Source organism: Nothobranchius furzeri, chromosome 9 (assembly GCF_043380555.1).
Source record: "Nothobranchius furzeri strain GRZ-AD chromosome 9, NfurGRZ-RIMD1, whole genome shotgun sequence".
Taxonomy (NCBI): domain Eukaryota; kingdom Metazoa; phylum Chordata; class Actinopteri; order Cyprinodontiformes; family Nothobranchiidae; genus Nothobranchius; species Nothobranchius furzeri.
In genome coordinates, this window is record NC_091749.1 from 55,124,790 (window position 1) to 55,148,780 (window position 23,991).

Sequence of the window (23,991 nt, forward strand, 5' to 3'; positions counted from 1 at the left end):
AGTGATTTAATTTGTACGTATAATTATTTAGTTTTAAGAACATGTCGGTAATATTATTCCTCACAGGCTGCTAACATCCCTTAACAAGGAAACACATAGGCACACAGTGGCAAGTCTTTTAGGGAGAAAGTGATTTGTGGATAAATAAATAAATAAATAAATAAATAAATAAATAAATAAATAAATAAATAAAGCAGCTGCGGTCACAAGAAGTCTCACCTTAGTCACGTCACAGATGTGTAGCGTTTTTAACTACATACTAGAATCAACAATGTCTGCTATCAGCTTTGTTAGATTCTGAGAAAATATCCAAACAAGTTAACAATGAAGCTTCTATCATATATAAATATCTAGGATATTATATACTCGATAGAAGTTCATATGCCAACGTGCTTGGTCTATTTTTAATCCAAAGATTAATGTTTAATTCAAGATAATTAAATTTAATAGCAAACGTTTATTTATTTAATCAGAAGTTTAAAGGAATCTTTGCTTTTTCAATAACCAAAAATATACACCATTCTGTGTTCCATTTCAGACAAGAGTCAAGTTTTTAAAGTTAAGAATTTATTACTAACACTTTAAAAAATGACAATTTAGAAATGACAACTTTTAACAGACAATTTGATATTAAAATTGGTTTTAAAAGCAAACCTGTGACTGAGTGGAAGCTAAAATGAAAATGCGAGTTTTTTGGATGCGTGAATGAATATCTGTCACGTTCTGCCCCTGCCCTCCTGACTGTGTTTCTCTCCTGCCCTGATTAGTCCGTATTGTTCAACGTGACAATTTCAGAAGGTTTCTTTCAGCGAGAGAAGTGTTTCTGGGTGGAAAGCTGTTTTGCAGCTAACTGATGGTGATTAGAAGAAACAGCATACGACGCAATCTGTCAAGAGTGTCATCACCCAATATCAGGAGACCCTCTTCTGGATCCGAGATGTCAGGTGGAGATGGTTTCCTCCGGGCACGAGGCTGGTTGAAGGACCTTAGTGCGACCAAATCGGTCCTGAGATGTCTCCTTGGGTCACTCGACTGGTGGAACTATTTGCATCTCAAAATCAATAACTCTGAAGGAGTTTTGCGTCAGCTGGAAACAGGTGCATTTATTCGGAGCAATTCTATCGGCGTGACAGAATGCTTAGTGGAGATTTGGGCGGCGGTCCCTCGTCTCCTGGTGGATTCAAGAACTGAACTTTTTCTGCAGGAGATTTAGTTTTAACAAAAACCCTCAGAACACGCCCTCTCAGCGTCAGAAAGCTTAGTCATGAAGTAAAGACATGTGATGGTTTTACCCTTTACCCTGGATATCCTCTGAATGAGGCTGGTTAAACGTGCAAGATGACCTTCTGGTTTTCTGAGCACACATTAGGATTATCAACAATAATCATTATTATACCCAAAGCATAATAATTCATTTCAGTAATTAAAATACATTTATACTGAACCAAGAAATTATTTATGATGATTGTAATAACAGTAATACAGTCAAGAGTTTATTAAAATTAATATTTAATATTATTATTGTGAAACTTGAAGTGTCCTTCAGCTTGGGACAGAACAGCAGCAGATAAAGATGATTTCCAGCAGACATCACGGCTCCTGGCGGGTTAATCTGTGGGGCAAAGTTACAGTCGACCCAGCTTGACCCAGCTGGGAAAATGTGACCTTTGTCACAAATTAGAGGCCATTCATGACGCTACAGATGAAAATGGCTGAAAACATCAGAACTCTGAAACAATGTCCTCTTTTTGTGTTCTTCTTGTTGGATAAATTCACAACTGTTGTATTTTACCGACATCAGAAGAAGATATGATGGAGGTGGTGAGTGTGTATTCGTATATGAGTACACCTGATTGCATGTGTGTGTGTGTGTTTGTGTGTGTGTGTGTGTGTGTGTTTGTGTGTGTGTGTGTACCACCTCGTCGCTTTTGGACTTTGCAGGTTATATTGAGAGAAGGAAAGAGTTCCTCACAGAGTCAAAGATCAGACTGGAGCCAAGCTAAAGAAGAAAAAGTTGAAGAACTAACCTGAAATATTCCAAAAAGCACTAAGCCAACAAGACCAACTAAATGAAGTGATTGATTTGGCAGGTGTGTGTTAAGATTTAAAAATGTATATATATATATATATATATATATATATATATATATATATATATATATATATTGTCTTTTATGTTAACACCTTAGATTAAAAAAATCAAACTATTGCTTTAGAATTAGTCATTTAGCAGAGAAGTAAGCCTCAACCCTCTCTGTTGGTAAAGGGTTTCCATCCACTGCCTTTTCTAACTTACTACATGACATCCAACTGCATGACATCAAACATCCAAACTGTCAAAGACGGTGATCAGACCGTTACTGGGTTGTACCGCTGTCATCTTCAAGAAACTAAACACTCCAGATGTGAGGTCTATCATACTTGGGCCTCTGATGTGGATCTGTGGGCTTTTGGAAGGGGGGATTTTGTGGTTTCTAAACTTTTTCTTCTAAAAAGTTAACAGCTGCATCTGCCCCGAGAAAATAACTGCAGCCAATGTTTTAGTATTATTCCTCCATAGTGCTCCGAACTTGTTTTACTGGAGCAGGGGCCCATTACTGGTCAGCTGTTCCCTTGTAAAAGCTGGAAGTGTTGGATTAAAATAGTGCTATGAAACAAATATGTTTGAAATAGACTAATTACTGAAATTCAGGCAAATGGACCAAAGTGGCTCAAGGTGACTGCAGTTTATGCAGCTGGTTGGTCTTGAAGCACTTTGTAAATCTGGTTATAATTACATGGAAACTCTGCTGATGTCTTCTGGGTTAAACAGCATCTGAGAGGACTGATGCGTTTAAACCTGGAAGATTTATTGGCTAGATTCTAATTAGACTCAATTTTAATGAAGTTCTAAATTAAAACAATGTTTTTCTAAATATAACAAAGCGTGAGTGTTTTTAGCCCATTTATGGGAGTGCTGAAGCACCTCTAAATGAAACCCAAGCACCCCTAAAACTTGAGAAATTAAAAAGTTCTTGATTTGTTAAACCTTTATCTGATTTGTGAAAGGTAAAAATAATATTCATTTGTTTAGGCCACTTGTTTTTGCATCTAGGCCACATAGGAACTGGTCCAGTTCAAAAACTAACATCTAAACCAGTATCCCCATCTCCCTTCCTCGAGGGTCGGTATCAAGAATGTTTTTGTTGTTTCCCTAATCCAACACTTGATTCACCTGTTCAGCTCTGCAGAGGCCTGCTAATCAACCGCTGATTAAAAACAGTGTGTTGAAGCAGGAAAAACAGTAAAACATGCTGGATACTCGCCCTCTGGGAAGGAAATTGGGGATCACTGACCTAGCCTTTGAACCAGGGCTAGGCTACTGTAAAAGTAGAATCTCTAAAGCATTGTTTGTGATTTGTGGGAATGAGTTATTTGCTCTTATTTTACAAATACGTACAAATGTACAAAACAGTGGCACTAATCTTGACCTGGACGGGCAGCTGGGTGCTCAGCACCACTAAACCTCTAATGCTAGAATCGCCCCTGCATTGACCCAAACAAAAGACAGTAACATCACATTGTATTTGTGATTTTATTCTTTGTTGCCAGAATTAAGACCATTCTCATCCAGTGTGTCAGTGTAATGGCAGCTCTAACAGCAGAAGAATGACAGGAGCTGAGCATTCTGATTCCAAAGTTTCTCTGAAGTTCATTTAAAACTGTTTAGCACACAGAGACGGTACACAGGAGGAGACAGATTAACAGTCAGGGTGTCAAAGCAGCTATTAATTGAATGCGCAGGAATCCACTTGTATATCTCTCCTTGTGTGTGTGTGTGTGTGTGTGTGTGTGTGTGTGTGTGTGTGTGTGTGTGTGTGTGTGTGTGTGTGTGTGTGTGTGTGTGTGTGTTTACTTTAATTATTCAGTGAAAGGATGAACAGGCTGCTAACAGGATGTGGAAATGACTGATTATTGTAATAAACACAAACACAATCTTTCAATTATGTTGTTTTTTGGAGAGCAGAATGAAGCGCTGATGTTCACTTACTTCATCCTCCTGTTTTTAAATCTCCAAGATGATGGGAGATCTGACTGTCATAATTAGCTCAGGTTAGATTTATGTAATGATCTTGTCGTTGGTTTAAATGTATACAAAAACAAAGTCAAGACCATTTACATATACGTTAGTGTGGCGTCCAGGATGCTTGGTGTGTTTATACAGTTTGATACTTAATGATGCATGTTTAAATGTTCCTTACTGTTTAAGAATTTATTTCATGATGAAACTTTTTTCATTGGTAATTACAAACTTGTTGAGCATGTTTTGTAAAGATGGGATCCTGATTCTTTATACAGTTGATGCTCGTGATAATATTTAGAAAAACTGAACCACAAGGAGGTGAAGCTGACACGTTTCCAAAATGAGTGGAAAATGGGAGTTGGGAAGGGCTAAAAACTTGGCATCCTGCCTTCAGGCCTGGAAAACAAAGATGAAAAGTGATGATAAAAGGCAAATCTGTAGTGAAGAACCCAGTGAGCGAGCTCACAGTGGCTAACTCCGTCTTCCAAATCCGATTTGTTTAACAGAAAAAACAGGCAGCATGTTAAGGTCGTTTGTTTACAAAGCTCTTAGAATTTTAGACTAAAAATATTCCTTCATATGTTATTTTGCAACAGATGAGACATGGGCATTTGATTAACCTGAATAGATTACTAATATTGCAGGTAATAGAATAAGCTTTTGGACCTCACAACAAAGAAAGCTTTTTCTATGACACATTTAAAAAATGTTATCATCGCCCATAAGTACTAAACTTACTTTATTAGAAAAGCAAAAATAAAATATCAACAAACTGAAAAAAAATTGTTTATGAACTTAAATTCTGCTTGGAACAAATTTAAAGTCATTTAAAGGATTTATACTTCTCACCATTTTAGTTATTTTGTTAACTTCTAATTTGACTAGAAATAAATTATGCCATTTTCCTTTACATAGGACAAAGATAGCATCCTTTCATGATTGAGTTAGAAACAAATTTCCATTCCAACTTTCTTATCATAAGTTGTTAAACAACTAAACAAAAGAGCAGCTTGAAAATCAGTTTAAATGATTAGTTTCTCTTTCGACTTCAAACATAACTCGTTGTGTTGTGAAATGTTTTAACTTTGTAGGAAGGTAACCAAGTTCAAACACAATAAACTTTTTTTTTTTTACCCATCATCAACGTTAACTGGACAAAGGATAAATGTTGGGGTCTCAGCTGCCAGATTTATGAGAAACCTTTAAAATTTTGGAGATCTTTATACACAGATTCACTCTAAAGCCGTGGTACTCGCTCCTGGTCCTCGAGAGCCAGTATCCAGCATGTTTTATCTTTATCCCTTTGTTAACACACCTGATTTCAATCAGCAGGTGATTAACAGGCTTCCGAAGAGTTTGATGAGCTGCTGCAGGTGATTTAACTGCTGAATGCAGGGTCACTGCAACCCTCCAACCCTCAATGCTCCTCCCCCATCCACACTGAGGTGACATGCGCTGCTTATCGTGGCTGCGGGAACTGAAGTAGGGATAGTCCCAACCCACCACCCCACCTAGTAGACACTTATGTGTTGTCTGAAGTCTGTTGCATATCTGTCTGAGGTGTTTTTTTGCAGAGTAAAGCTGCCCTCCCGGTGGAGGGTACCTCTGAAGTGCCTTTTTTTTCCCTCCACCTGAACCAATCCTCATGTAGCCCTCTGATCTCTATTAAGGTAGCGAGACTCAGGGTTGCGAATGACCACAGTCACCAATTCTTGTCACGTGTCTTGCCAAGGTATGTCTGATCTCTGAATTGTATGTACTGAAACTCTAATTTCCCTCTGGGATTAATAAAGTATCTTTGATTTGGTTTGATTGAATCAGGTGTGTTGGAGTAGAGGAAGAAGGACAACATGCTGGATACCGGCTCTCCAGGACCAGGGGTGAGTAGCACTGCTCTAAAGGTTTATTGAACAGCTCCATTCAACCAATCATGTATGCTTTGGGCCAGATGCAGTGGAACAGGTGTGTTGACACACCTGATTTCAATCGGTGGCTGATTAACAGCCTTCTACCTGCTGAACAGGTGATTCAACCTTTGAATCAGGTGTGTTGGAGCAGGAAAACAACTAAAACATGCTGGATAGCAGCCATCAAGAAACAGGGTTGACCTCTGAACTAAAGATGCATAAAGATAATAATAAAATTAACTAATTTTTATTATTTCACAGTTACACATTTGGGGGGGGGGGGGGGGGGGGCAAGATGGAGTCATTTCAGAGCAGAGCTCTCCAACCCCGTGTCATTGAGACCCTCATGGGATCCAGCTCTGCAGAACACCGTTAACTGTCACTTATAAAAGCCAGGCATGTCAGAGCAGGGAAACAATAAGAAGCATGTTAGATAGGGGATCTTAAAGGTGTGGAACACTGAAAGCCTATTTTTTAATGATTATTTCTGATTATAATCGGTCACTGAGTTTTTCACTAGAATTTGGAAAGCCTGACAGATCTACGATGCACTGTCACGCAACAAAAATCCATCTCAACTTGCAACAGGAAAGGTTGGTGTTAACCCTTTGGCGTCCACGAATAAGTAGAGAACGTCTAGTTAGTAGAATTTAACTGTTAGCATTAAAACCTTCCACGCATAGCAGAAGCTCCTCCAGACTTGTGTTTTTTGTGGAGATAAAACATCCACGTGGCAAGTCAGTGGTGCTGTTTTTCACTCCCAGGTGAGTTGTCCAAAACCTGCGGTCTGCTGCTCAGCTGTGATGTGGGTCACTGCTAGTTCCTGGAAACGGTGCACCAGTATACCACCCATCCTGAGTACAACTAGAATCAGGGATAGCATCTTTGTAAGAGCCATCACTGTAGTTAACCCTCTGGAGGCAGGCGTTGCAGATTTGCAACATTAAAACCTACCTACCTGGTTACTCCACATAAGTGTTTCATGAGCATTTTTTAACTCAGAAGTACCCCTGAAGGACTTAGTTGTTCATCCTTTTATCTAAACTTATTTTGAGCCTGAGAGGGTTAACAACCACAAAACTAAATGGTCCTGTAAACCCGAACTACACACTGACCATTTCCCGAACCACACGTTTGCTGTTTCTATATTGATCATGTCCAATAACATTCATATTTGCTATTTGTGTTTACTCTATATGCTAACATTCAGCTTACAATAGTGACCTGCACAGAACCCAACTAATGCTGCTACATCACAAATGCTGCTACTCTGTGTACATATCTGTAAATGCTACCGTTGATTTTACATTTAATTTATTCAGTGTTATTTTCCTGTATTCTTTTACAATTAGCACCAAAGGGAATGGCACTCCAATTTCACTGCACCTTGTACAATGACAGTAAAGGCAATTCTGTTCTATTCTAATTTACATGGCATTCATTCCTACTAGAGACCACTGCAAATGTATTGATTAAACAAGGGAACAATGCCTTTAGGAACCAGGGATGGAGAGGCGAGCTTAGAAAAATACCTTAGTTCCCAGTGGGTCGAAGGGTCGTGTGTTCAATTGCTGCTGTCCTAAAATGTTAAATACATTAAAACGTATCTTGTAAAATTTCTAGCAGTTTAGATTGTGCATGTTTTACACCATCATTCATTTGACATCACATTGTTAATCCACCAGAAACACAATTATATTCATGCTGAGAGTGCTACAGGCTCCACCGGAGAATGCTGCTGCTGTTTGGGCTGCACAACGAATTCAGTTCAAACAAGTTTTTTTAAACTAAGTTGGAATAGAATAGAATAGAATAGAATATCCCGTCAAGGCTGTATCAGAGACCAGGGGTGTTTCTCAATGCCATGGAACCTTGTCTTGATGTCTTGGTCCTGCCCTAGTTGCCTTTGAGATACGTCATCAGGAGCCACCAAGATGTGTTCCAATGTTCACGTTCTACCGAGGCGTGTGCTCTCCGTTTTTTAGCCGTTAAGCTAGCTGAGCGAGGATACACGGGAAGTGTCTTGTAGCCTAGCCTTGGTCAAAAATTACCCAGAATACACCGCAGTATTTTCAAAAGGACGGCAGATCAGAAGCCGGCAGCTACTTCAGGGGCAATTTTCAAGCTTAAAAGTAAGTCAACTAAATAAAATGTTTGTTTTTTTTTAGATCCAAAGAAATTATCTATTGTTGGGCAGTTGCTTAGTAGTTGCAGCTTCGGTGGCTAGCGGGTAGTAACTCACTTATATTTTTTATTTAATAAACATATACACAATTTAAAACGTAAAAGTCTCGTTATATATTTATATTGAAACAAATATGCATAAAATATAACGTTGTCTCCCGTGTCACATGACATTACGTGACCGCCATGGAAGCCATGGTCACGTGATGCAAGTCTGTTCCATTTATCCGTTTTCTTTGACCAAGGAAGGACAGTATCCTCTTAAGCAAGGAGCCTGGCCTCGCAAGACACCCCCTCACAAGGCCAGGAGCCTTGACATTGAGAAACACCTCAGGTTTGTTTGTTATTTGTTTCTGAAGGTCTTTGTGTGATTAAAATATCATTAATCTGAAACTGTTTTAGGACAAAATGAAGGAAATAAAAAAGAAGTATTGGTTATTGCCACTTATGAATCATTATGAAGAATGACATGACGGTTATGATGATGTGTCACACACATCAGAGCTTTATATTTCTAAAATTAACACACGATCTAAAATTAAGCTGCTGATTTTTTTACATTAATTAACACATGTAACCAACATGAAGGCACTGCAATAAAAATCAAACCGAAAATAAGAGCTTCATTCTTGTAGAAAATACAAGTATGCCTCCCAAAGTTTCCTAAAATAATTTATTTCCTTTTTCCATAAACCCCACTATCAGACAGCTGGGTTCATCAAATAGATGAATGTACAATGGTAGAGGTAAAGCTAAGGGCGTCTATGTTACACAACTACGTGTGGGGCTCCGTAGATATGTCTTACATGCTTAACACAACCCTGCTGCAGTTACACAATGACATTGTACATAAACATGTGCAAGCATGGAAAGAGCACCTCACATCTGGTGAGTTAAATTGGAAAAAACTAAGTAAAAAACTTAATAAGCAGAATTAGGGATTAGAAAACAATAATAAATCATTTTACAGACAGAAAATGAACAAAGGGACACAAAACACAAGTGAAATGATGAATCGGTTTAGACATGAAGCAGACAAGTGACCGTAATGAAGACCATAAAATACAGAAGCACATCAGGAGCTAATATGAAGCTATGCTGAATTAGATGATGCATAATGCAGCTGAATTCAGCCATATTTAATAATAATAATATGGATACATACAGCCTTTGGAGGGTGAATACACCAAGGATAAATGTACGAGTAACTGTGAAACATGGCTGATAAAAACAAAAGATTATAAATAATATTTTGATGCATTTTTGACACTAAATCCCTAATCGAGTACTCATTCATATGGATAAATAGATGCAAGTGTTCCATTTTTGGTTCTTTGTTTAAACACAGGAAAGGTGTTGCAAGCGTTGCTTGACTTTACCAATAATATTGATGGGAATATGAGGTTGATTGACAACACAGACATTCAACAGTGTTTGATTAATGATACAAACAAATCTGCAACACCTTGCAGACAACAGACACGTGTATGTGTGAGAAGTTTACACGAGATCAGAAATCTGTGGTGAAATAAATGTGAGAAATGGTTTCAGGCTCAGTTCTGCACAGCTTTTCCTGTCTAATTTTAATAAAAATCAGAGTGTAAAAATGTTATATTCACCCGACCGTCCACGTGTTTCCTTCTGCATGATTCAGACTGAAACGGTGCTGCAGTGAGGAAAAAAAAGAGTAAGGGCGTTTGTGTGCTGTGTGCCTGAGTGTGCACGCCTTTAGTATTGAATGTGCAAAGAAAGGTAAAGGTGTCTGTCCAGATGGCTTGGGTCATCTGCATTTCTCTTCCAGGAGCTCAAATCAGGATCCAGATCAAAAATCATCCTCTCTACTTCTTAAAGATATGAATATAATAATACTTTATTACTCATTGTCCTTGACCCTAAGAATGCCATATCCCCCAAAAAACAAACAAATAACATAAAATATCAAAAAACATTGAATAGGTCTGACAAACTGCAACATCACATAAGAAGTAGAATTAACCCAAAGTACAACAGAGGTTGTATAAACATTGTGCTTCTTTAATTTCACTTAGTAAAGTCATTCACTGTCCTTGTAAAGTTTAGTTTAAACTTTGTTATATTTAATATATATATATGTATATATATATATATATATATATGTATATAGAGAGATAAATGTACACGTATAATCCGCGCTGAGGTTCGTCTTTTTGTGGCAAGCAGAGACGCTACTAGGGGCCCCCAGCTTTGATTATCCTCTCCAAATGTGTCCATTTCTTAGTCATTTATTTGTTTGACACTCGATTGGGTTCTTCATTCCCGTTTGCCATTCCGTAGTTTCGCACATCCCAAAGTTTGGGGCAAAGACGTCGTAGTCTTTGTGTGGAAAAAAAAGTGTCCTCTCCTTAACGGTTTTCTCTCTCGATCCCGCTTTCTATTCAGCATCCACATTCCTTCGTGTTATTCCCTCAGATTCCCTGTGATCTTTGGTAGAGTGTCCGACACTTTGGTGTGTCTGAGGAACTGGGTGAAGAGGCCGTGGGAAAGAGCAGTTCAAGGGTGCGCACGTGGACGATAAAGGTAGATGAGGAAGAGGAAAAGGCAACAGAGTGACACCGACATGAGTGAGGCCATTCTAATAGAGATGAAGGAGAAAGTTTCAAGTGTCACTGATCGTTGAGTGCGTCAGCCTTAAATACAGTGAGAGTCAGGTAAATATGCAATATGTGTGAAACACTAAAGTATTTAGAGAAGGCTGGGGACAGAAGTAGACAAAGACTTTGTGCTGTCTAAGCTAGAAGAATGAAACTGATGTAGGACGGTGTGAGAGTAAACGAAGAAGTTAGACATGTGAAGACAGAGTAGGACGGGAGGGAGGGGTAAAAAGTGCGAGTTTGGGCAGTGTCTGTTATCACAGACAGACAGTGGTGCTGTGGAAGGTGCTCATCATCTGTAGAGAAGTGAGAGACAGCAGGAGAAGCCAAAGGTCAGCCACCTGGTCAGTGGGAGTGAACTTGATCCTCCAATGAGAACTATAGAAAATACAATTAGAAAAGAGCCAGATTAGAGTGGATTACACACATAACTAGCAGCAAAACAATGTGATAGTGTCAAAATGACTTCCCATTAAATCAATAAATCAATAAATGTGAGATATCAATTATGGGTCTATCCCCCACCCCCCACCCCAATGCCAAAAATTGCAGTTCCACCTTCATCCACTAGGGGCTGGCACAAGAAGTGAGCAAATCCTCATCAACTCCAATGTTAAAAATGTCATTTTCACAGCAGAAAAAAAAGCATGTTTACAGCCTAGTTTAAAAAAAAACATTTAAAGTTTAATAGAACTAGTTTATTTTCATGGCAACTTGGGGTGGGGTAACTTCTCCCTCCAAGTGTACTTAAATGCTTGAAATTATGAATAATTAATGAGCATCAGAGCCATGAGCTAGCACTAGGAAAAGGCCTCAGTCTGGAACTCACGTTAATAGATGTTCAGCCATTTCTGCTCTCTGAACCTTAGTTGTGTTCTCTGTGTTCGTGTCTGGATGTTAATCATGGGATTATTTGGACAAAGAGGACAAACTGTGCTATTGACTGCACTAACAGATCATCCAAGAAGTCTCTGCTTCATTTTTATCAGTAAGTAAAAATTTATTTTGCTGTGCTGTGCACTGCTTGGTCAAAGATTGGTTGAAATATAACGTGTTGGTGGGGCTGGCTGGCTGACTGGGGACTGAGGCTAGAGGCTTCAGGGCTTTGCTGGTCCACAGCGGTCAAAGGGTTGTGAGGTTGCTGCTGCAGAGAGGTTTGCCTAGTTTCTGTAACATGCCTCTCCCTTTACATAGCAGTCCTGCGATCAGATCCGCTGCTTCATTATTGCGGAGGAAGCCCAGCTAGGCAGTCGCCCGGCCACTACTGTCTCTCAGACGGGAACAGCTGCTACACGCAGGAGGCCACATGCTTCCATCTCCTGAGAGGGTGGAAGCCACGCAGGTCTGCTACACCGGAACCCCTTCTTAGCTTCTTGGGTTAGCTAAGTTAGCTAGTAGCTACATTGGTTTATTTGTTCCAATCTGTTTTAACCGTAACAGCCCCACCCTCAGCTCCACCTCTTTTCCCGTTTTTGGATTATCTGGGTGTGACGAGATGTGCAACATGGTCAAAATGGCAGTGGTGGGAACCTTCCATTTTCTCAAAAAAAATGTGTAACTCGAGCCTAGGTACATTATTTATCCAGTATATATGTGGATGTTCTATCCCAGAAAATACCAAGGCCTTTCCACTAAATGTGTAAGTGATTTGTAACGTAATAGACACATTCTACCCATGAGCTCCCTTCCCTCTGGGAACCTTTCAGATGCAAAAAGCAGCTGGTTCTGCGAGGCCCTGCAAAACCTCACCTAATTTTTTTCCCCCCATGATAACAAGCAAGGAGAATGATGCAGGATGTATGCAAAAAGGGCTGTGGTTTATTTGTTGTTCTGGAAACTTTGCTAATTGGAGACTTATAATGGTGGCTAATTGCTGGTGGAACGGTCCGGTAAGAACATGGGTTCTATTCCATATAGGCTCCGCCCTTTACGGCTGCCAGTGGATAACATTGTCTGTGGCTCATAATTTAATCCAATGGCAGCCTCAAAGGGCGGAGGCTATACTCATTGAATCTGGGATTACATTATGTTACCATAGATTTTGCATCTTGGGAATAGCAGTTTTTTTAAGTGTTTTAATGAACAAACTGCAGTCGTGTTGCAAATTATTATAATTTCACTTACAATTTAGCTATCAGCGTCTCTCAAAGTACATTTTTCTAATTTTCTGATAATGAGAATTAAACGGAGATGTGTTTCAGATGTGTGCAATAACTTTGTGACTATTTTAGAAAAAATCTCATGTCTGTTTAACAGACATGAGAGATTTTACAAGAGCAGAAAAGGATATTATTTAATTTTATTTGTTTAAGTATTTGGCAAATTGTGTTGGTTTTTTACACAGATACAGTACACACATAACCGGTGTGAATTTAAAGTCTGTTTTGTTCATAAAGTTGTTTCTTGAAGATAAAATCTTCAAAAAACAATAACATTTCTTATGCATTTACAATAAGCATTGCACGCGCACACACACACACACACACACACACACACACACACACGCGCGCACACACACACACACACACAGTTTCTGCTTCCATAAATAAATTAAAAAGGTTTCCTACTCCAACTTTCATAAAAAGTTGGTAGTGCATTAAAAAGATCAATATGATTTTATAACAACTGTCCATTCTTCAGACTCAAAATCTATATCTATAATAAAGTTTAGATCTATGTGCAACACACACACACACACACACACATACACACACACACACACACACACACACACACACATTCCTGTAGCACAATATCTGGATGACAAATTGAAGTGGAACATGCGTTCCTGATGGGCTCATTGGATTTTCTGGATTATAATCTTTGGGTTTTGTTGAATCTTTTCATTTTATATATATATATATATATATATATATACATTTATATTTGTAACTGATACCAAGTAATATAAATAGTTTTTAGCCAATTTAGTTTGAACTTGAATTTTTTTATTTTTGGTTGCTTTGAGTCTTGAGATAACTGTGTTTCCTTTGAGCTTTTTTGTTTCATGATTTAACTTTTTTTCCCTCGCAGACCCATGAATTGAGCTGCTTATTAGTGCTATGAAATGGTATAATTTTTGAAAAGGATGATTACTGTGGATAAATTCATAATGATTAATTGTGTTATTACAGTATATCCAAAACGTGCAAAGACCTCTCAAAGACAGAAATTATTCCACAGCAGAAAATTCCCAGCTGTCTAATTGTATAATAACAAATCCTTTTTTCATGGGTAGTGGGAAATGTTTAACACTGAATTTGACACATGTTATTGTAGTGTACCAATTTGCCAAATATTTCATCAAATGAAGAGAAGTTAACTTTTACCTTACAGGCCAAATTCTTCATACAGGTCAATCTGACACCGTGGTGCCGATATGAAGGATAAACTGGAGCAAATATTCCTAATTAATCCTGCGTACGTCATGAAACCTCAAGGCTGCAAAACACGCAGGACTTCTTATCTATCCTCTTTGAATGAAGCTTGTCTTCCCTGGCTCATAAATGACTTTATAATTTTATAAGCTTTATATAATCATATTTTGTTGAATGGACAATATATTTCAATCCAAAGGGTTTCAATAATATATTAAATTGTGATGGGTTAACATGGATATTTTTCCTGTAATGATTTATTTCACATCTTAAATTATACCAGATTAGTAAGAATGTGATATTAATTTATCAGTATATTCACACATCAATATATTATCATTAATGGCTAAAACATTTGTGCTTCACATAACTGTTTAACATTTTGAATTCACACTAAGAAATAACCTCTATGTATCTATGTGAAAGAGGGTTGCTAGTGGTATTTTGGGAACACCTTTAAACTTGTCACATTCTGATTTGTCTAAATTTGTAAACACTTTTGTGTTCACTTCCTGGGCTAGTCAGTTCTTAGCCAGCTTACTCGGTTAGGCCGACTGGGTGAGCAAGCACTTGGGACCATCCTCTCTTTTGACCCCAAGGTCAAAGCCTCTTTGCAACTCTTGCATTGGTTTTAGACGCTACAACACCTCAGACATGGAACGTCTAACTAGCAGACTCTGGTAGCATCTTATGGCCGGTGATAACTGAATTCAAAGGGAGATGCAACTCTTCAAGATTCCAGGAGCCACTTCCTTCTGGTGACATAAGCAATCTGGCTGTCTTTCCTCCGGACCGCTCAAGAGCTGCTGTCACACCCGGGTATCGTAGACCTGCACACTGGCGTCAGATAGTTTTCATGAATAACTGATAGCTTGTTAAACCATAGTCAAACTGATTTGACAACCCAGAAATCACAAGATCTCTCAAGATACTTAATAAGGTTTTGCTACAAACATCTAGCTCACATTCCATCATGTCATTCATTGTAATCTTGTCCAACCATCATTCATCATGATTTGTTCTGTCTCATCATTAGTTTAGAAATATAGACTTAAATTCATTTTTATGAACTATATTCTTGACTCTGTCTGAATTAAATGATCTGTATTTGATATAGCGCCTTCTAGAGTCCTGGAACCCCCCAAGGCGCTTTACAACACAACCAGTCATTCATCCATTCACACACACATTCACACACTGGTGGGGATGAACTACGATGTAGCCACATCTGCCCTGGGGTGCACTGACAGAGGCGAGGCTGCCGAGCACTGGCGCCACAGGTCCCTCCGACCACCACCAGCAGGCAATGTGGGTTAAGTGTCTTGCCCAAGGACACAACGACAGCGACAGACTGAGCGGGTCTCGAACCTGCGACCTTCCGATTGCGAGGCGAGCACTTAACTCCTGTGCCACCGTCACAATTAATATGAATTGTGTGTTCCCTGAATAGCTCAAAGAACCTAAGGTTAAATCAAATATTCAAAGACCAATCAGATGGATAATTTATATTTATATGGAATATCACATCTTATTGGTCATTAAATAAGTGTAGCTACATCCATCACGCTACACTATTAATAAATAACTATATTTAGTCTGCTGGTTCAAAATGCGGTGCACCCATCACTAACACAATTTTAAACTTTACTGTTATAGCACAGAAGAGAGTTCATAATTTTCATGTTATGAATTACAATCATCACTGTTTTCTTGCATGGTGCTTTTATTTTGAAGTGTTTAATAATTGTTTACGTCTTTGTTTGATGCAATTGATGATGTAAGGACAATAAAAATAGTTTTACCAAAAAACTTGCATTTTATTTAGAAAATGTATTTAACCTTTATTTAACCAGGCAGACAGATTAACAGACTTCTTATTTACAACTGTGCCCTAGCAAAAGGCAATGGCTTTTGAGTGAAAAAGAAAAAGGAACATACCAAAAAATTGTTTACATCTCCACATTTGGCCCATCCCCGTGGGGGGCAGTGAGGTTCAGCAGTGGCCATTGTTCGGTGGTTTAACCCCCCAATCCAACCCCTTAAAGATGGGTGTCAAGCAGGGAGGCATTTGGTCCCATTTTTAAAGTCCTAGTCTAGGACATAGACTATTTCAGAGTGGCCATTTCAAAGACCAGCTGTTACTTAGCAAGTTTAAAGGGACTTTACAGAGTTTTGAATTTTTATGCTCGCGATTGCCCCCTCTGGCCAAATGCGTCAATAGGAGGCTCGTGCACAAGGCACGCATGCTGTACGTGCACACTCCTTAACGAAAATAACAGCTGAGACGAAGCTCTGTGAAGCTGACGGGTGTGTGTGTGTGTGTGTGTGTGTGTGTGTGTGTGTGTGTGTGTGTGTGTGTATGTGTGTGTGTGTGTGGCCCAGAGGACAGAGGGCAGGAGAACTAATTAATTAAATAATTTGGTTCTGTACCTTTTCTCTTCAGCACAGCCGACAAAGGTTTATGATGGGTCAGTCCTCCTGCATGCTCAGATCATTCCCTTCCCTTGCTTGAAAAATTGCTCCAACATGAAAGTTGAACCCACATCTTTTTTTATCTGTGAAGTCAATGCCATTCGGCGAGTCTCAAATAAAAATTTGGGCATCTTACTGTAAAAAATATACCATTACTGTAAAAAAGAAACTCTAAAAAAACTGTGTTCTCACCCAGTATTAAACCCGGGTCTACTGCACAAGAGTCCAACATCTAACTAGATGAACTAAACCACCACTGCTATTTTTGGTAACTGTAATATTTATATCCTTGATTACAGCTAAAACAACGTTCAAAGAATGGTTCAGAGCGAAAATGGCTATTTTGTTTCTAATTTGCAGGAAATATCTAGAAGAAAGTAGCTAAGGGTTCTCAGATATATAGCTAGGTTCATCACTAGGCGTTAGGAACAGCGACAAAGTCGCTGAGTTGGCACTACCTCACTCTCTGCTGCTAAAGCTACTGATAGCAAATGCTACGGGCTATGCCTGAGCGTGAACGCGCATGAAGCAGCTTGCTCGACCCGAGCAGCTCCACTCAACTCTCTTTTTCTGTGATTTTACAGAAAAACAGGCAATCACAGTAAAAATGCCAGGGCTCTTTCTACAGGACCAGGGCATTGCAGGAGAATGTATGAAGAAGAAATTTATTATTTCTATACATGTTTTGGCTGTCAAACTTCCATAATGCCCCTTTAAGTTTATGACTAGTTAGATCCAGTGACCTTTATCACACTTAAATGTTTTTAGGGGTGTGAGCCATTAGTTTGATCATGATACAAAACTATATCTGTACAGTGGAATGCAATTTGATGTTTGTCGCCATCTCAAATTCAGCCACAATAAATTTTTGATTAGATTTACGATCCACCTTAAAATTATATTATGAGTGATTTTACACAATTATTTCCCAGGAGAGAGACAATGTTTTACTGAATGCTTCCTCACTGCTCACCATGGGTGTTTCTCTATGTCAAGGAACCTTGCCTTGATGCCTTGGTCTTGCCCCATTTGCGCAGGAGATGCATCATCAGCAGCCTCCAAGGTGTGTTCCAATGTTCATGTTTGTTAGCCAGTTAGCTAATTGACCAAGGATACATGGGAGGTGTCTTGTTGCCTTCTCTCGGTCAACAATTTCCCAGAATACAGTGCGGAATTTCTAAAAGGATGGTGGATCAGGAGCCAGCAGCTATTTGGGGGCAAACTTACGTACATTTAAACTTCTTGCAGTTTTTCTTGCAGTTTAAAATCAAGAAAAACCCCATAACGCTGCTGGCTTGGTGATGTGCAGGAACAGGTGGAAAACAGCAAGTCAGCAGAACTTCAAAATAAAACAATTGTCTAAATAAAATTGTGTTTGATAAATAGTTATTCCATTGATTTTTGTATTTTGAATCAGTGATCAAATAATTGATGTTAGACACAGAAAAATGTTATTTTAAGACTGTTTTTTCAAGGACACATAATCTAAAGTCACACAAAGTCAAAAATCTAACAAGTCCACATTTCATTTTGATTTCAGCTTCATCTTGACTAAAGCGATCTGAGTTATTCAATGGTCGACATTTAAAACCATCACAGGAACATTAAAACCCATTTATCTCAATCTAACAAAACGAACACTTGACCTTGAATAATTCAGAATTGATGAACCCAAGAGAGAATAGAGCACTGTGTTTAGGCTTTACTTTGTTTCAGAAAACATTGAAATGTTCAGTGAATTTTTGCTATAAAATGTGTTTTTGGGAAGTAAAATAAATACTATTAAATCGGTCTTATTTTTTTTTACTCCAAGCTTTAATTCTGTTAAAATAACTTGGAAAAAAGGGTCAGGAATATGAGACAAACTCATCTTTTACAAGCTACTCTCTTCTGCTAACACACACACACACACACACACACACACACACACACACACACACACACACACACACACACACACACACACACACCAGTTGGAACTCTGATTTTGTTCAGGTGGAGATGCACTAAATAAGTCAGAAGCAATCATCTTTCATTTAGCACAACACTCCCTCGAGTGTGAACAGTTAACCTGATGTAAAAGTGGATTTGAGAGCAAGCTGAATGCTTCTAATATTTTTTATACAACAATGAATGAATACTTGACTGTATTAGCGTTTATTTATTTTTATTTTTGTACATTTTAGTAAGTATCTACTACCTAAGGTAGTTAGAAGAATCAAAATCAACATCTGTTCTGAACATGAGCCCTGACTTTCCTGTTCTCCTCAAGGCTTTTCTATGAGTATCTGATCATCTTATTGTTTCCAAAATACTTGCTGACATGTAAATCAGACAATAGAATATTCTGGTAATAAAAATAAGTTTAACAAGGTAGACTTAGGGTTTACAGCTCAAAGGCATGAATGATTGCATCCTGTAAGTATCCGCTTAAACACTTGCAGGTGGAATCATGTGGATGCTCAGTTTTGTGGGAAAGGCACAGCGAGGATTTGTCAGAAGGCTGATGCAGCGAGGTCCAACTACTCCCAGATCGGGGGAGGGATAAAGGGGGGAGCTGCAGCAAAGCCTCTGTAGGGAGGCAACACCTGTACTTAACCCATAGAAAGAACTTTGGATATAAATGATCTTATGCAAATGGAGTCAGATTAGTATAGACTAATATACTGAAACACATTTCCTGCTAGAAGTCTTCATGATTTAGAGAACTCACTTAAGCCTTTCTCTAACACTCATATCACCTTGTAGAATCTGGATATAAAATCTACAATAGCCAGCTTGATGATCACCCATCTGTCTGGGTCTGGGCTGCATGTCTCTGTCTGCACACAACCATAGAACACACACACACACACACACACACACACACACACACACACACACACACACACACACTCAGAGAGCTTGGGAGCCTTCCTCTTCCTGTTTATACCATCATCTATTATTTAAGCCATCCGCCAGTGTTACATATGTGTTACTCTGGTGCAAACACACACTTATAAGCAGGCTCATACACATCATTTCACCAGCGCATTTCAGAAGGTAAAAGGAGGTTGTTATTAATTCATTGGGTTTTTTTTCTTTCTTTTTGTGGTTATGAGCTGATTTCATGGCTCTTATATTTTCTTTGTAGTATATCTCAGCGAAATTTAACAAATCCCAATAGATGCTCACCACATGTTGCAGAGTAAAATCAAGCATGTTCTACTAACACTTGCTGCACGTAATATGACATCTCTCTCTGTTCTCTGTTTCTTCAAAATCCCATTTCTGCTGCTCTGGTTCAGATTCATTTCTCTTTTCTCTATTAGGTTGTCTTGTGCTATGGTAGTTAATCTGAATTATGTGTGCAGATGGAATGTGTCAAAGATGGCACTAATAGTAAAGCCATCTGTGGGTGATGTGTGTTCAGATATGAGGCCTCATTTTTCAAGCTTTTGCAACAACACATACTCTTACTTTTGCTCATAATTATGCACATAGTTTCTCACAGTTGTGGAGCTGTTGCAGGAATTGGTAAATAAAAGGTGGAATAGTTTAATGATGTTTTCATGAGTACTTGTTCAAAGTGCATGTTGGGAATGATCATGAATGTTTTTTCTGTCTTTGTGTTGGAAGGTCCTTCACTTGTCCTTGTGAAAAAAGGAGATTATGCTGCAACTTTCCCTCCTTCTATTTGTTGGGTTTGGGTTCAGACCATTCACACTTTTCATTTTAACAATTTAAATGGCAATGAAGCTGCTTAGTTGGGCATGATTCAGTGTAAATTAAAGAATGCATTATCCCAGTGACACATGCAATGAATGTAACAGCAATAAATACATAAATAAAAATGAATAAAAACATGAACATATGTTTGAATAAAACATTAAAGCTGCTATAAAAAGTTTTGGAAAATGAATTAGCTTAAACCTTTTTTCATGCCTCTTTCTAACGTTCTGACATAGTATATAGTATGTATAGTACATATGTATCTCTATCTATCTATCTATCTATCTATCTATCTATCTATCTATCTATCTATCTATCTATCTATCTATCTATCTATCTATCTATCTATCTATCTATCTATCTATCTATCTATCTATCTATCTATCATCTATCTATCTATATATATATAATGGTGTGAGGTTCTCCGCTCAATAATATCAGAGAAGGAGAAACAGCCAGTTTGATTTCAGCAGGGCAGAGTCCCAAAAAGAAAAACACCATTTGAAGTCACAACTGTTGAGACTATGGTCAAACAAATAATTTGTAAGCTTTTACTTACTTTTTGGATTCATCAATAAATTCGTAAATATGGAAATGTTTACCGATTTATTAATTAATTTGGATATTAAAATATCCACGGGGCACCACCCCTTCTAAAAGGGGAAATGAATCCAAACCTCTTATCAATTCTGTCTGAACGTTCCGTGAATCTTAACGAGCTGCAGTTAAATTTCATACCACACAAACAAATCCACTTGAAGACAAAACTTAATTGAATAACATTTATTAACTAATATGATCACTTCAGCTCCTTCTGAAGCATTTAGCTAATCAATACCAATCAACTTATTTTATCAAACAAATAACAATGGATTAACAATGAAATAATAATACTGTAAAATAATCTGACCCAACGTTTGTGTGTTTTAATCAGAGTCCTCCCACACACTAAAAACAAGTATGTGTGTGTGTGTGTGTGTGTGTGTGTGTATTAGCTGAGATGATGTCCAAGATGGAGGCTTTGACCCAAAATGGTTGATGCTTTGTTCTGCTGACCACAGAGATCAAACCATGTGTGGGATGTGTGTGTGTGTGTGTGTGTGTGTGTGTGTGTGTGTGTGTGTTTGTGTGTGTGTGTGTGTGTGTGTGTGTGTGTGTGTGTGTGTGTGTGTGTGTGTGTGTGTGTGTGTGTGTAAGCTGAGATTATGTGATGCTGAAGGTATGTGTGAGCTGTGACCTTTTTTCTCTCTCTCTCCCCACCACACTGAGAACCGATGTGCGGGAGCTTTCACCTTAAACTTTGCCAAACACTTTGAAATCACAGTGAAACATAACCACAACACTTTGAATTGTTTCCCAGTTCCAGGAAAACAACAAATCAATCAAATTGAATATCTAAAAAGCCTGTCCAGCCTGGCCACAGCTGACAGACAACAATCCAGATATTAAACAGTTAAAACAAACGACCTTACTTCAGCTGTCCGATGGCGTTTTTGGTACGGAGAAGGAAAGCCGTCTGTAATTTAAAGCAATAGCACGGTTTTATTGCTTGTTCGGACTAAGAGAAGTAACGGAAGAAAAAGGGTAGTGAAAGAAAACTTTGAACGAACGAAAACAGCGAGGCGTCCGCCAGATGTTCCAATCGGCGTTCTCCGTTGATTTGATGGTTTTCCGCTGCTTTCCAGCCAGGCCTCGTGCCTGAGTCTGGAGCCGTAGCAACGAGCGTGTCCTTCACCGCCCGTTGAACTGGACAAAAGAACGATAAGTTTCGTTTTTCGCTGGCTTTTATAGCTTTCAGCGTCCGGCGGGCTATTCCGTGTGGCTCCCGCACATGCGCAAAACGTGTTCCGGGGTTCGGAGGTGACGTCATCGCATTGCTTCCGGCTCAAGGAATCATGGGAAATGAAGTTGTAGCTGGCGCTGACTTTTAATATCTGCTTTTCAGAGCGCAGATGACACGGTTTTTGGAGAAAATGCTGCGTAGCAATTTTCTCATGAGGGCATGCTGGCGCTGGAATATATTCCAGCTTTTCAGAGCAGATGACACAGTCTTTTGGAGAAAATACTGAGTAGCAATTTCTCATGAGGGCAGACCCTCAACACAACAACAGAAGACGTTTGGACCTGGAAAACAACGACTGGTGTTTAGCACTGTCTTGTTTCATCCGACATTGAGCGTTTCTGGTTCCAGCAGAAGTGTCACAGGAAAGATACCCGAGGGGAGGGGTGAGTGTTCCATGACCGTGTTTGTGTTCCAAACCTAGCTTGTTTGCAGATTTGTCATAACAGCTCTAAGCAATGATACCTCACATCATTATCGTTATATTCATATTTTGCATTATACATTTACCTTGTCACAGGTTTTATGGCCCCCAAATTATAAGAAAAAATTTAAAAAATTTAAATGATTTGTTTATATTTGTTGATGTAGATGTTGGTTCAAAGCAGCTGCCTGCCCACTAAGGCCCAACATTCATCCTATTTATTATGTGTTGTTTTGTTCTTATATTCTCTGCTATTAATATTTATTCCATTTTCATGCTCAAATGTTATTATTCTTTTATGTTTTGTTGTTGTCGTCGTATTACCGCTGTTGAGGGTCTGCCCTCATGAGAAATTGCTGCAGTAATTTCTCCAAAAGACTGTTATCTGCGTTCTGAAGAGCATATTAAAAGTCAGCGCCAGCTACAACTTCATTTTCCATGATTCCTTGAGCCGGAAGCAATGTGATGACGTCACCGCCGAACCCCGAACACGTTCTGCGCATGCGCCGAACCACACGGAGACAGCCGCTGAAGCTATAAAATCCAGCGAAGTGAAACTTAACCCGTCTTTTGTCCAGAGTTCCACTGGCCATGAAGATGCACTCGTTCTGCTATCGCTCCGGACAGCATGTGCACAGGCCTAACGGCTGAAGTGGATGACGCCAAACCGTGGGAAAACAGCGGAAAACCATCTAACCAGCGCGAAAGACAAGGGGACGCCTTTGCTTCGCTCAGAGAAGTTTGCTCCTGCAAGTTTTTCTTTTTTTTCTTTATCTTCCGACTTCTTCAATAGTCCGAACAAGCAATAAGACCGCACTATTGCTTCAAAGTAATATCGTGTTCTTCTCTTTCGTACCAAAATACGCCATCGGACAATTGAAGTAAGTTCCGTTTCTTTATTGTTAATATCTGGGTTTGTTGTCTGTCAGCTGACCGACTCCGTTAGATATTTTCATTTTGCCTTTCATTGAGTTGTTTTCCTTGAGCCTTGTGAAGTGGTTGAAGTGTTAAGTTTACTGTGATTTGAGTTAAAGTGCAAGCTAATACCTTTTTATCTGTATCTGAGAGAGAAAAGTCACAGCCTGCAAGCTCACATTCCTTCAGCATTACCTCACTGAACCACACACACACACACACACATGGTTTGATCCTTTCAGCCAGACTCTTACTGGGAAATGAAGTGTTTCACTGAAAACTGACTTTTTCTGTAAGAAACCTCTAAGGTGGAGCCTCCCAACCAAATTCACAAGTGGAGTTCTTTTCCTGAAAGTCACAAAAAAGACATTTTCTCCTGGTGTGTATGCAATTATATTTAATAGTAAACATCTTATTTTAATCTATTCAGGTTTGCACGTTAGTTTCTTCTCTTTATTCATTATTAAA

General features: G+C 38.8%; 1 protein-coding gene across 4 annotated transcripts in view; it reads right to left on the reverse strand.

The window, feature by feature from the left end:
- Nucleotides 1-23,991, reverse strand: part of LOC107381286 (MAM domain-containing glycosylphosphatidylinositol anchor protein 1) — a 341,592-nt gene that overhangs the window by 19,688 nt on the left and 297,913 nt on the right. For 2 of the 4 annotated variants that reach the window (XM_054732169.2, XM_070554535.1), the window contains exon 18: nt 10,007-11,162. The exons of the other annotated variants lie outside the window; for them this stretch is intronic. In XM_054732169.2, the coding sequence (XP_054588144.2) occupies nt 11,077-11,162 (86 nt within the window). In that variant the 3' untranslated portion in view covers nt 10,007-11,076. Of the gene's footprint in view, nt 1-10,006; nt 11,163-23,991 lie in introns of those variants that run through there. 4 annotated transcript variants of the gene reach the window in all.